Source organism: Hyaena hyaena, unplaced genomic scaffold (assembly GCF_003009895.1).
Source record: "Hyaena hyaena isolate Hyena2069 unplaced genomic scaffold, ASM300989v1 scaffold_549, whole genome shotgun sequence".
Taxonomy (NCBI): domain Eukaryota; kingdom Metazoa; phylum Chordata; class Mammalia; order Carnivora; family Hyaenidae; genus Hyaena; species Hyaena hyaena.
In genome coordinates this window covers 405,881-420,195 of record NW_024081180.1, presented here as the reverse complement: position 1 = coordinate 420,195, position 14,315 = coordinate 405,881, and the positions used below count along the sequence as shown (strand labels likewise).

Genomic DNA, 14,315 nt, shown 5'->3' with positions numbered 1-14,315 from the left:
CACTAGGAAAGCCACAGAGTTATTTTAAAACTGAGAGTGACCCCACACATACACCCTGACAATCTACCATTTTGTGGATTTTTATGCAGTTATCTCTGCCACAAAGCGTCCCATGTGGTGTGCTACAAATGCTCTGAGAATGATGGGTGCCAACGGACTCTTCCATCCAAACCAGGCTGAGAAAGCATACACAAGAGATGTGATTACGCAGCAGAAATATAGAGCATAGATCCTTTGTCTGTTTAACAAACATTGTAATGTGATGGCTCTTAGGTACAAAGTGATATTTGGTTTCTACTCTTTTAGCACTTTTTATTGGTTGACTGGCCTGGACAGATATGTAAATAGCTAATTCAAACATGTACTCGTAGTGAAGTGTAAAAACAAAAAGGCTTATGGTTGCAATTTATTTTGGACACTTGAGAGCATGTTAGCTTTCCCCAAGAAAACAATAAAGCTCCAAGGCATTCTTGGATGAAATGATATCATAAATAAATAAAAAGAGGGGTGCTACATATACCTCAACAATACCTTGTGGCCTGAATAAGAATGGAGCGGCTAACCAGGAGAGGTCTGGGCTGATCAAAACACCAGCCTCATCCTTAGATCTCCATTAGGAATTAAAGTCATTCTGGCAACAGGAATATTAATCTTACCTATGAAGTTTGAAAGCATTGGTTTTATAGAAGAATTTCATGATAATGAACTCCATCCAGGCCCTCCATACATAGAACCCCAGAAAGATACTGAGGAGGGGAAACAACTGACTTGGCTACTGCTCATAGATTCTCAGGGAATTGGGGTCACTCTGACAGCTTCTCTGAAGTTAATGAAGCAATTTTACCATACAGTCCAATATCAAGGAGACTCTTGACAGCTCTGCCCTACCCGCCGTATAGCCCGCTTTCCAGTTCGTGCCTGCGGGTAAGCACACACCTCTTCCACAGCGTAGTGTACAATGAAAGCTGCATCCAGCATCAGGGAATTCAGACTTACCTCTATCTCACTGGACTGCTGGGGGCCAGTATTTGGGAGGTGGTCTTAACAAACTGTCAGCAGGCACAAAGTGACCCTGTCCCTTGCTGCCTTCTCCCTGGAACTTCAGGCTATGCTGTGGGCAACCACAATCTATGGTACATCACAGGGCATAGATGTGGGAAGAGAACTTAACCAAAATGGTACCCAAGAACTCAGAAAGAGTGTCCCCTGTATCTTTTTTCTCCTCCCCTGTGATACTGTTACTTGTTTTATGTTTGTTGTGCAAAGCTAGTTCTAAAAGAGCAACACCCAAGCTTCTTTGTTCCTCAGCAGAAAAAGTCCCCCAATTATTGAGAAAAGGAATTTTTTGCTATTTGTAACTCTGAAGCTGTGCTATTTAAACATTACACTGAAGATAAATTCAAACAAGCAAACCTTATTGTAGAAAATTCCCTTGCATGCACATTCTTGGGAGTAGGAAGGAGTGTCTTTGGTAATTTGGCCTGGATTTAAGAAAAAAAAAATAGCTGGCTATTTTTAAGCACAACTACTCAAACTCATAAAACAAAGTAAAATTCAGTGCTGAGCTTGGAATGTATTGGCCTGTATCCTCCAACCTTCACTTCAATTCATGTGGTAGAGTGGGATATGGTTATTTAATCGGGTGCCAGCAAATGTCAGTTTGTTGGGTTAAGTCTGAACTCTACGTATTGGTGCAGTTTGTAGCTATATTCCAGTACAATTACAGCCCACTTCCATCTGATAGTCATGCTTCGGGTCAGATGCTCTCATTGAATATAAGGATTGAAGAGAATGTGGTGGAGGATGATATCAGAAAGTGAGAAAAATTGGTCATTAAACTACTGGAATTTGGTACAGTTCAAAAATAGTATTTGTGAAGACACTACTGTTTAAACTCTAGTTATAAACCAATCAGGTCTAATGAACAATCATTTTCATTCTTTATAATTTTGAACTAGCTTTGGGAGGGGAGTGATTGCATCCATATTTGATTAGATTAATCTTTCATAAATAGGACCTGCTATTCTCAACAGCTTGTGGGATTTCAAAGGGAAACTTATACAGAGTAAGAAAGCTTTCTGGCCTGGACGTGACAGGAAAACCTTTGTAGGCACAGTAAAAAATGTGGTAACATACTAAATGCTTCACAGTAGTACTTTTGTGTAATCACTTGAGAGAAGGGGAAGTAGCGGTAGTTGTTTTAAATGTTGGCCCTTGTGAAAGTTGGTTCAGAATCATAGTCTTATAAGATGCTTTCCATGGAACTTAATAAATACATTTCAATCCATGCCTTCTCTGCTTAGTCACTCATTCATACTACTCACTCTCAGATGACCCTACAAACTGTCATTAGAGGCAAAGGCAAATCATGAAACTTTAAGGTCTACTGAAACCAAGACAACTTTTGATTCTATATAGTTGGTACCACATAGTTTACTGTAACTTTGTTTTAGGCTGTGTGAGATAACTCAAACATCTCAAGAAATGGCTCTTCAGGGTTTAAGAAAATACAAATGCCTAGACTCAAAAATTCAGTTTCGATTAGTTAGGTAGGGCCTCAATTTTAGAAACATACCAAGAATTCTGATGTGCATCCAGGACGGAAAACCACTGATTTAAATACTGAGTTCTTGATTCTTCTTCTCATGATAAAGAAAGTTAAAATTCTCATGCCTGTTTCTTAAAGCCACATAGGGTAGTGAATATCCATGATACTTCTGAAGTGAACATGTGCACTGCAAATCAAGCTTCATCAGAGGGACAATATTAACAATTTGGGTGGGACAATTATTTGAGATTATAACTCCTTTTATCTTGTTAGAGCTTCTGCATCATTATAACAACTTTTAACACCTCCATTAACCACCAAATGTTCCCTAAGTACCTGAGAATCATTGCTTTGGTGGATGTATCTGGCTTCAAAGGCAATAAACCAAATGCCAAAATGGTCCCTATGAGATGGCAGACTTGAGGCCTATCAAGGATGTAACAAGCAGACACTGAGTTTTAAAGTGGTTGCTTTCACTGATATATATATATATATATATGTAATATTTATATATATTTATATATATTTATATTTTATATATTTATATATTTTTTTTAAGTAAACACTTGAGGGCACCTGAGTGGCTCAGTTGGGTAACTGTCTGACTTCGCCTCAGGTCATGATCTCTCAGTTGGTGGGTTCCAGCCCCCTGTCCGACTCTGCTGAGAGCTCAGAGCCTAGAGGCAGTTTCAGATTCTGTGTCTCCTTCTCTCTCTGCCCCTCCCCTGCTCGCACACTGTCTCTAAAAAATGAATAAACGTTAAAAAATTTTTTTAAGTAAACACTTAAATATTTTAGTAAATATAGCACTTACCTTATATCATTTCTTTTTGTCATTTAAAAAAAATTGTCAATTTATTTTGAGAGAGAGAGAGAGAGAGAATCCCAAGCAGGCTCCATGCTGCTAGTGCAGAACCCAACACGGGACTTGATCCCACAGCTATGAGATCTGAGTTAAGATCAAGAGTCGGATGCCTAACCGACTGAGCCACTCAGGTGCCCCTCTTTTTGTCACCAAGCTCAATCTTGCCTTTTGAAATTTTTTTGTTTAATGTTTATTTATTTTTGAGAGAGAGACAGAGACACAGTATGAGCAGGGGAGGGGCAGAGAGAGGTAGACACAGAAACTGAAGCAGGCTCCAGCCTCCAAGCTTTCGGCACAGAGCCTAACACAGGGCTCGAACTCATGAACCATGAGCTCATGACCTGAGCAGAAGCCAGGCAGCTCACTGACTGAGCTACCCAGGCACCCCATCTTTCTAGCCTTTTGAATCTCTAAGATGAAAACTCAGAAATACATAATGACAGATTCTAATTGTTGGCTAACTACTCCTCACTCCAGATCTCTCTTTCTTCCAGAATAAAATGAAATAAAAATCAAAAAGAAATTTAAAAATATGGAGATTAAGAGCAGTTATTTTTAATATAATTCTGTGATTTATAGAATTAAACGAAATTTAACATATAATTTTCAGTTCTCAATAAATGTTAGCTATTATTTGTTATCATCAACCAATTTGATTTTTAAAGTAAGATGCGTCTATGTTCTCTTTCAGCATCATATAGATAAAGGATTAGGAGCAGACTCTGACAAGATCAGGTGAAACTATTTCATACAATAGATAACCTCTACTGTTAGAAAGCTCTCTAAAGAAGGAGGTCCCTTTCTTCAACTTACTATTTATTTTAATTATAAGTAATTTATACATATTGAGACTTCCTTTGCCTATTTTGTAAGTTTAAAAAATATATATCCATATATTTTATTTATTTATTTACTTACTTATTTATGTTTATTTATTTTTGAAGGAAAGAGAGAGACAGAGCATGAGCTGCGGAGGAGCAGAGAGAGAGGGAGACACAGAATCCAATGCGGGCTCCAGGCTCTGAGCTGTCAGCACAGAGCCCAATGTGGGATTCAAATTCACAAGCCATGAGAGCATGAACTGAGACAGTCAGACACTTAACCAACTGAGCCACCCAGGTGCCCCATCCATGTATTTTTAAAAGGATGTGTTTTTTAACTTATTTTTCCCCTTTTTTTCTTTTCAGACTTTTATTTAAATTCTAGTTAGTTAACATATAGTGCGATATTGGCTTGAAGGGTAGAATTCAGTGAATCATCATTTTCATACAACACCCAGTGTTCATCATAACAAGTGTCCACATCAATACTCATCACCCATCTAGGTCATCCTCTACCCACCTCCCTCCTCAACTCTCAGTTTATTTTCTATCTCAAAGAGTCTCTTATGGTTTGTTTTCCCTCCCCACCCCATATGTTCATCTGTTTTGTTTCTTAAATTCCACATATGAGTGAAATCATATGGTATTTGTCCTTCTCTGACAGACTTATTTTGCTTGGCATAATACACTCTAGTTCCATCCATGTCATTGCAAATGGCAAGATTTCATCCTTTTTGATGGCTGAGTAATAGTCTATTGTGTATATGTACCACATCTTCTTTATCCATTCATCAGTCAATGGACATTTGCACCCCAAAGTTCATAAGCAGCATTATCACTAATAGCCAAACTATGGAAAGAGCCCAAGTGCCCATCAACTGATGAATGAATAAGAACAGTTATTTTAAACTGAATTATCAACTATTGTGAAGTTTTTTCTCTTCTTCTTCATTTTTTAAAATTAACACTCAAAGGGAAATGGAGGTACTGAGGGATGAAGATTCAAGAGATTGTTACTAGAACCTACTTTTGTAGTAGAGCAAAGATTTTCTAATGCTATTCTTGATGCTGAAGTGCAAGATAACTCATTTTACAACAAATTTTCATATCCACCAACCAACCTACAAGCATTTCTGAGTACATGACTTCCATGAATGCTGGTATTTCTGAATCTTGGCAGCAGTGGTGCATTCCAGCTTTCTATTGGGTAAATAGTCAACAAGATGGACAGAACACGACACTTCAGATTCATGGGACCCATGAATTTTAAGGATGAAGAGAAAGGAGGATACTCAGGTTCACCTGAGTTTATACTAGAGAGCACCTCCCACTGAAACTCTGTTATTGGTGTTGGATTGTGATTTAATGAAATTCTAGAGAATTTCATTAAAGACTTCATTCTAGAGACTATATATTTCCCTACTCAACTGCCTGCTCTGGAAGAAGCTCTGTGTGGTAATCTATTATAGAGGACAGAACTCTAGGCAACACAGTTAATCAGCAACAAATGCCACAATATAATAGGTAAAGGCAGAAACAGCTATTTTGATTGGAGCTGGTTAAATGCAGTAAGATGGCTATAACCATTTTCTGAGTGAACTAAGACCTAATCCACTCTCATGCTTCTGAACACATCTTTTTAGACAGAATACCACCAGCACTGCAATAAATTGTTGAGTTTCTGTGATGGTCATATTGTTCACCATAGTTTCATTGCCATTTACTGGATATCAAAACTATGCAGTTAATCTGACAGAATCTAGCAGAGTTACTTTATAAATATTTCTATATTTTAGAATGTGACCAACTCTTGAATGTCTCGATTTTCAATTATCATAATAGTCAACTACTGAGAAATAATTGACAGACTTAGTCAATTTTACAACCATTCTTATGATTATTTATCAAAAAGAGTACAGTTTAACATGCAAAAGAAAGAAGCAAATTAAAATGATTTGTATTAAAAAAAGTCACAATTATTTCTTACCTGAAATACTTTAATGCTTGGGCTTCTTATTGAATTTGGTAGTGGTAAGAGGTGTCTTTTTAAAGAAATAAGCAGTCTTCAGTGTTTTTATAGCATTGATTACTACAGAAATTATACTTCTTTTACTTCTTGTCTTGAAGGGTGAACAAAATAAACAAACTGAAAATACTACAATGAATGGTAAATGATGAAAGATTTACAGCACAAAAAACAGTGTAAAAAGGAAGACAAGTTTAAATATTGTTGTGTAAGAAAGTGATGAAAATAATACAAGAATGAGAATAAGTAAAATGATAGGCTGGAACATCTGGGAAGGTAAATGCAGAGACAAAGAGAAAGGTTAATTAATAATAATTTTTAAAATTTAAATTTCTATTAACTAATCTAAGCATTCATTCAATTGAAGATGAAGAAGAACCCTCCTTTAAGACTAGATTTACAAAACCCGAAACCTATTATTATTACACACAGTGCTTTCTCCCACTCTGATCTCTATTTCTTACCCCTGAGGGTATATCTGAAAACCCACATGCTCAACATATTCAAAATTCTGCTACAAGGAAACTAAAAACCAACTATTTGACATAATTAGAGAAAAAGATAAAGCTTTAACATTTCAAAATCCAACACGTTTTATCATAAAACTTTTTTTTTTTCATAGCAAAGCAGAGCAACATGCAAGGTGAATAAGCAATAGGGTTGCAATTTTTCTAGTTGTGACTAACAGGCAGTTAATTTAATGTCATGCTTCGGTGTATGGATTGATTTTTGAGTGTAAATCTTTCGCGTGTCTTAAAAGCCATGCATGCTCTTGTACTTCTGTGGCTTCTCCAATGGGTACAGGACAGGAGGCTTGCCAGAGAGGTAGCACTACCTGTTATGTTTCACAAATTCTCTCTTATGTGGTTAATTCTGACAAAATGCATGGGTCTTTGGCCACCATACCTGGCTAGAGCAGCTCAGTCCAATTCATCAGTTGTGCCTCTACAAATTAGGATGAAGGAAAAATGCTGGTTTTCCCTGTTCGGGAATAGTTATTACCATTTCTTTGAATTAGTGTTGCATTAGACCTAACGTATAACACTCCTTCCCCAGTCCTGAGATTCTCAGCTAGAGAGCTGGCAACGATGAAATAATGATCATGTTACCACCATTTGTAGTAGAGGGGCAACTTCCATTTATTCCTTTCGGTGGGGTTGTAGACACAATATCACCTCTCTTTACTGCTGGTTTGTACACCTGTCAGTAGTTACACAATGATCCCAGATATTCAGTAATTAAAAATATATTTTTTAAACTCAATTTGAATCTTGGTTCAAAACCTGCAAAACTACAATTGAAGATTCCCACTTGGGGTCTTCTTGCAGCTCCATTAATCAGAATCAGTAGAGTAGTACTGAACACGTTGACAAATAACGATGTATCTTAAACATCCTTTAATCTTTACACAAAAACTGAGGGGTGTGTGTGCACATTTCCTTTTTAAACACAACAGAGTGGAGGTCGTTACTAAGTGACTGAGTCACGAGAACCTGAAGCCTGAAGAAGGACAGGGTGAAAGAACAGGTGTGCTGAGGGGCCACCAAGCCCAGTGAGGCCCTGGGCAGGGGGCTTCCCTAAAGCGGGGCATGGAGGTTGGTGCGCGGAGACGCCCCGCCAGGGACCACGAATCCGCGGACCTGCCTCGCCATCGCCATGGCTCGCAATAGGCAGAACTGTACCTGACTCACGGATATGGGCTCCTCGGCGCCGCGGTCTTCCGTAGACTTGGGCACCTCGAGGCGGTCGATGAAGGTCTGCAGCTCCTTGCGGAAGGCTTTCATCTGCGCGTTGATGCGGTAGAGCAGCTCGTGCTCGCGGATGCGGCTGCCGTCATCCTCCTCATCCATCAGTCCGAACAGGTCCCCGTTGGCCACGTAGATGCGGGCCTCGGTGATGATGGTGCTGGTGTCGGCGATGAGCCGGTCGATGGTCTTGCCCAGGCGCTCGGCCTCGGAGCGGATGTCCTTCATCTGCTGCCGGTCGGAGAAGCTCTTGGGCCAGGGCCCCGGCGCCGGGTAGAAGGAGCGGGTGGGCGTCAGGCAGCGGATGTTGCGCACCTCCTCGGAGTCGCTCTCGCCGCCGATGGGCCCTTCGCGCTTGCGGTGCGGCGGCCGCGAGTCGTCGTCGCTCTCCTTCTTGCCCGCGTCGCTCTCGGCGTCGCTGTCGCGGGGGCTGCCGCGGATGCCCAGGTGCGAGGCCAGGTCGTAGCGCTGCATGTTGGACATCAGCACGCGGTTCTCGTACTGCAGCTGCATGACCTTGCCGCTGAGCTCGTTGATCTGCAGGCGTGCCGCCTTCAGCTCCTCCTGCAGGGCCTCCGTCTTGGCGCTGTCGTGGTGCCGCGCGCTCTCGTGGCCGCCAGACTTGAACTTGTACTTGTTGAGCTCCGCGGTGATGCGCTTGTTCTGCTCCTCCAGGTCGGCCACGTTCCGCCGCAGCAGCTCCGTCTCGTCTTCCACCAGCTGCAGGTGCTGCCGCAGCTCCGACAGGGATTCGCTCTGCTCCCTCATCAGGGGATTGGCGGAGCCATTGAAGTCGTCGCCCCTCAGGTCGTCTAGTTCCGCCTTTAGGCCTCTGTTCTCCACCTCCAGTTCGACGATTTTCCTGCCCAGGATGTTGGCTTCTTCCTCCACCAGTCGCAGCCGCAGCTTGAGCTCGGCCTCCCGGGTGCTTGGAGGGCCCCCCGCTTCTCCTTTGGGCAAAGGACTGTCCAGGTCTCCATAAAAGGATCTGTACTTCTGAAGTTCGTGTTCAAATCTGTCCTTCTCTTTATCGATCTTGGCCATCTTCTTTCTCATCAAAGCAGCTTCTTCCTTCACGAACTGCAGCTGGCATTTTAGATCTTCATTGTCCTCCTCATTTTGGGAAAAAGCAGGGAAGAGGATAGATCATTTTTATGTAAATCAAGAAAACAAAAAGGACACCTGCGAAAATAATGGCTTTTTCTTGTAACTGAGATTCAATGAGAGAGAGACAAAGCGCGAGAGAAAAGTAGATGCTGTATATTTTCTACAGATCATTTAAATTATGTGGCAGATAAAAAATTAGAACAATATCACATCCTGGAAACAAAAAGAGAAGGAAATATAAAAAGAGAAACACTGTTGTCATCACTATTCAAAGATTATCATATGTCGTAACTGCACACAACTGTTGGGCTGTCATTTCAATAATGTTTGTTTTGTATGTTTTAGATGATTTGAATTCTCCTGTCTATAATAAATGTGAAACCTGTTCCCTGGAAGGAACATGGACTTAACATTCACTCAGTGCTATTTGATTGAGCACTGACTTTCAGCCATTTCCTGTAAAGTTCTTTATACATGTGACTTAGGTGAATGTTTAGAGCAAACTTAGTAACAGGTAACCATTGAAATAGTTGGTTTAAAGGTATTCAATAACTTGTTCAACCTTACAATAAGAACTAATAAGTGGCAAAAGACAAAGGTGAAATTTTAATTCATTTCTGCCTGACTTGAAAGCTTATGACCACTCTGAAAGATCAAAGAGGGCAATCTCTTCTTCCATCTTTATTCAAAGCAGAATTGCCTTTTTAAGGCTTTAAAGTAAGGAAATTTTAACACCGGCATGGCACATCCAAGGAGAAACTGGACAGTGTTTCACCCAGATCACTTTAAAAGTAAGATGTATTCCCATCAGTCTGAAATGAGTAAAGTTGGTTCTGTCTGGTAAATGGATGGTGGCACAGATCCCAGAGAAGCTCTTCTCACAATTCTGAGGAAAACCTGCAAACCTTAATCATTGACTAAGTGGAAAAGTACAAACAAAAAAAGGTGGAAATCCACTTGCTCAGAGCTAATATAGCTAATATCAAAGTACATTTGTCCATGGACACATTCCCAAAGACAAATTCCCAGAGCTCTCTTTTAAGTATATACTTTGGGTCACTTATGTAACTTCTGTGGATTTTGTTTTCCTTGTTTTTAAGTGGAAATAAAAAGGCCTTCCTTTCCTAGCCATGAGTCAGCTGTGTTTGAGATGAGTTGTGCTAAAGTAGCAGCAACCACTGGGGGTGAAGGTGAAGATAATAAGCTTCTGCCAGAGATGCTCATTAAATATGGCCCAGGGCCTTTGAGATGAAAGAGATGGAGAGGAGGGCACGGGTTCCCTGTCCTCCCATCTACTGATGAGAATTAGTATGGAAGGTTGAGAGCTGCTGAGTGTACAGAGCCTGACCATCATTCTTTATATTGTTATACCCTGGCATTAGCCCTGTGAGGAATATGATCTACATCTACTTTATAGATAAGGCAGATGAGCTTCAGAGAGGTTTATTAAATCAGTAGAGCACAAACTAATAAGTGACAGAGCACATCTGTATTCTGACTGATTCCAAAACTTTTTTTAATTTTTTAATTTTTAAAAATTTATTTATTTATTTTTAATAGTTTATTGTCAAGTTGGTTTCCATGTAACACCCAGTGCTCATCCCCACAAGTGCCCTCCTGCATGCCCAACACCCCCCCACCCCCATCAGCCTTCGGTTTGTTCTCAGCATTCAAGAGTCTCTCATGGTTTGCCTCCCTCCCTCTCCCCAACTATTTCCCCCCTTCTTCTCCCCCACGGTCCTCCGTTAAGTTCTCAAAACTCTTATTCTTTCCACTGTATGTGTTGCCTCTAGAAAAGCAGAGGAAAATTGGGACAATGGGGTAAAACTTTTTAAAAAATCAGATGTGTTGGCTTATCTAGTTTCCTTCAGAAGAGGTTTAGAAGAAAGGACAGAAGCACAGAGAAAAGACATGAGAGACCCTCAGGAGCACAGCAAGAGGGAAAGATGGGAATGTATGTCATAGAAGAGCTGACATGAGAATCCATTTCACAAGGGAAGACAGAAGCTTCTTTGCAAGGGACTATGTGTTGGGCCCTCATACTAATTCAAGTGAGGATAAAAGCAAGGACACATGACAATGTTTAATAGCACATCAACAGGAGGAGAGAAGAGAACCCTGATGTTTCTAGCTTAGGTGTCTTGATGGCTGAGGCTGCTAATAACAAGGACAGCAAATGAGCGAAGAGGAGCAGATGTGAAGAAGATACGTCTAAATGTATTAAACTGCCGTGTTTAAGATGTCAGTGGAGGGACATCTAGTGGAAACATCTATCAACAGGCAAGTGGAATTTCAGGCCCAAGATTACAAAGATTACACTTCTGGCCCTGCAGAGAGTTCAGATCCAAAGGGGAGGACATGAGAATGAGATGTGTAGAGGTGATGGTTGAAGCTATGGCAATGGCTTTGAAAGCAACCAAAGAGAGGAAGAAAAGTAAAAGAGACACAGAAGAAATGGTTAAAGACTTGGCAGGGGCAGGAGAGTCAAATATCACGTAAGAATTTGAAACAATGTTTGACTCGAAAGGTGGTGCAGCAATATGCTTATCAAATATGCTTTTATTTTTGTATTGAATTAGCTTTTATTTTTTTATTTTTATTTTTTTATAGTTTATTTTCAAGTTGGTTTTTATATAGGTTAGGCTTTGTTAGGAATTAAGAGTAGGGGAGACTGGGGAGTTAGGTTGGGCTACATGTATGCAAGGGAAGGCATTTATTTGCTAGTAAAAAAAAAAAAAGAAAAAGGTAGTAAAATGCTGCCGTTTGAATCCAACCAAAACAGCAGCGGATGTGATATAAGTCACAGATTGGAGCAGAGTAACACTTCACTAGGTTATGTTAAGCAAGTATAAAAGAGAAGGATATCTGATTTCTGTATATGTAAGGTCTCCTGCCCAAAGGAATGAAAACATAAATATTATTTTAAGACTTGGACATATACTACATGTAACAAAGTGACTACGAGGGAAAGAGAATGACGGGTATGATAGTTATTTTTTTTCCTTGTTTAAGAAGAAATCTTTTCAAGATACAAAATGATAGTTTCTGCAATGCCGAGAACTTAAGAACCCTGTATGCTAATGTGCCCTGCATGCTCAGACTGTAACCTAACTATTGTAGCTGCATGTGCAACTGAGCATGGAAGTACTGTATAAAAATCCTGAAAACGTCAAATCAAAGATGGTATGGAAAGTGTCTGGTTGACAATAACTGAGCAGTGCATGCTTGCTCTTATTTTCCACAGTGAATGCTAAGCAAGAAACATTATAATGCTTTGAAATGAGAAGCACGTTGTCTCTTATTTTTGTGGATGTTAAAGACATACTCTTTTTTTAACGTTTATTTATTTTGAGGCAGGGGGAGGGTCAGAGCAAGAGGGAGAGAGAATCTCAAGCAGAGTTTGCTCTGTCAGCATGGAGCCAGATAGAGGACTCAATGTCACAAACCATGAGATCATGACTTGAGCTGAAATCAAGAGTTGGATGCTTAACCAACTGAACCACCCAGGCACCCCAAGTCTCCCTCTTATGAAGATACAAATGACCTGTGAAGAAGGGGAACATAAAGACGATGAGGGGCCAAAGAAGTAAGATGAGTCTGGCTTTCACTTAGCCACTACCAGAAACTACATTACACTCTATATGAATTACATGCATTAAACTCATTTAATTTGTACAAAAATGCTCTATTATGATCCCCTTTTATAGATGAGGAAACAAGGGCATAGAAAGAATAAGTAACTTATCTAAGGCCATAGAGCTTGGCAGGCTACTGTTCTTAATTGTTATGCAATACCATTTTTCAGTAAATAAAGTCACTGTGCTGCTGAAGGAACATGTAAATAATTCATCAAAGAAGCTAAAGCAAATAAAAATGAAGTACAAAGCTGTGCAAATAATAGCAGGTTGAACCATATGAAATTGCTTAGGTCAAAATCACAGCATGTTGACAATTTCATTTGACTCAACCTAGAAAAAGGGGACACAGGATTATTCAAAAGTGCACACTGAACATGTTGCGATGTCAGACACTAGACACTGATAAGTCAAAGATGAATAACATGCCCCATGACTACAATCTGCCCTAGCTACATATGGGAGATGAATATGTAAGCAAGCATTACAATAGAATGGATGCACACAATAATCTAAGAATCAATGGTCCTCAACCTCAACTGAGCAATAGAATGATCTGTGACTACTTTATTATTGAGATCTCCCACCTGAGACAGTCCCAATCAATGCTGAGGTGGGTTTTTGAAAAACTACAGGTAATGTCTCTGAAAATAGATGAACTGGAAACACTATCAGGGATTTCAAAGGCCACAACAGCATACTTAGGAATTTCCCAGGCATTTGGGCCATGACATAAGAACTGCAATGTTCCTTGACTGCTGTAAGGTCCCAGGTCCCACTAAGAAACTGATGAAGGCTCTGGATGTCTTTTGCAGAAAGGTGCCCACGTACACATGGAGTGGGAGGGTCATGGAGTTAGAAACAATCAGTTAAGCATTCCTGGATAACAGAGTATGGTTGAAAAAATAAATACTTTAACACAGGAAGTATAAGAATTGGCCAAATGTGAGTTTTTTAAAAAGTAAACTGCTGATTAAAGCTGACTTAGGATTTTAGAACAGGGAGAATATAGCCACTTCTCCTTCAATGAGGTGGAGAAAATTGATGGCAACATGTGAAATGATCCATAGCAAAATACATAGAGACAGGTGGCTAAAATTATGGCAAAGACACAGCCAGAAAGCTGTAGTGACAGAGCATATTTGCATTTATTAAGGAAACCATGAGAAAGTTAGAAAATGGAGTAATGATCGTGGTATAAGACTCTCTGGGATTTTAGAACTGCTGAAGTCTATCAATGTCCTTGTGCAAGAACCAGGAGAAAAATTAACCAAGAACAGAGTAGGAAGAGAGGGGAAAAGGGAAAGTAAACATTTAATATGCTGTGCTTTAAAAAATTGAGATTGGCTTTTTCAAATTTTGGATATTTAAATGTTGCTTCAGTTAAAATTATTATCTAATGAGAAAATGTCTTGTAAGAATTTTAAAGAGGTATGCTATAGTATGAGATTCCAACTTATGCATTTAAAAGTCAATGACTAGCCATGTGTTTTTAGAGAGCCATCATGTCATTTCTGCCCCCAAATATTTCCCCTTCTGTTTTAAAATCTCCTTCATTACATCCATCA

At 39.9% G+C, this 14,315-nt stretch overlaps 1 protein-coding gene across 1 annotated transcript in view; it reads right to left on the bottom strand.

The window, feature by feature from the left end:
• Window positions 1-14,315, bottom strand: part of SOGA3 (SOGA family member 3) — a 51,309-nt gene that overhangs the window by 3,633 nt on the left and 33,361 nt on the right. Inside the window, exons 5-6 of the mRNA XM_039255846.1 lie at window positions 7,943-9,118; window positions 6,222-6,528 (exon numbers count right to left, since the gene is read on the bottom strand). Coding sequence (XP_039111777.1) covers window positions 6,418-6,528; window positions 7,943-9,118 — 1,287 coding nt within the window. The 3' untranslated portion in view covers window positions 6,222-6,417. The remainder of the gene's footprint in view (window positions 1-6,221; window positions 6,529-7,942; window positions 9,119-14,315) is intronic.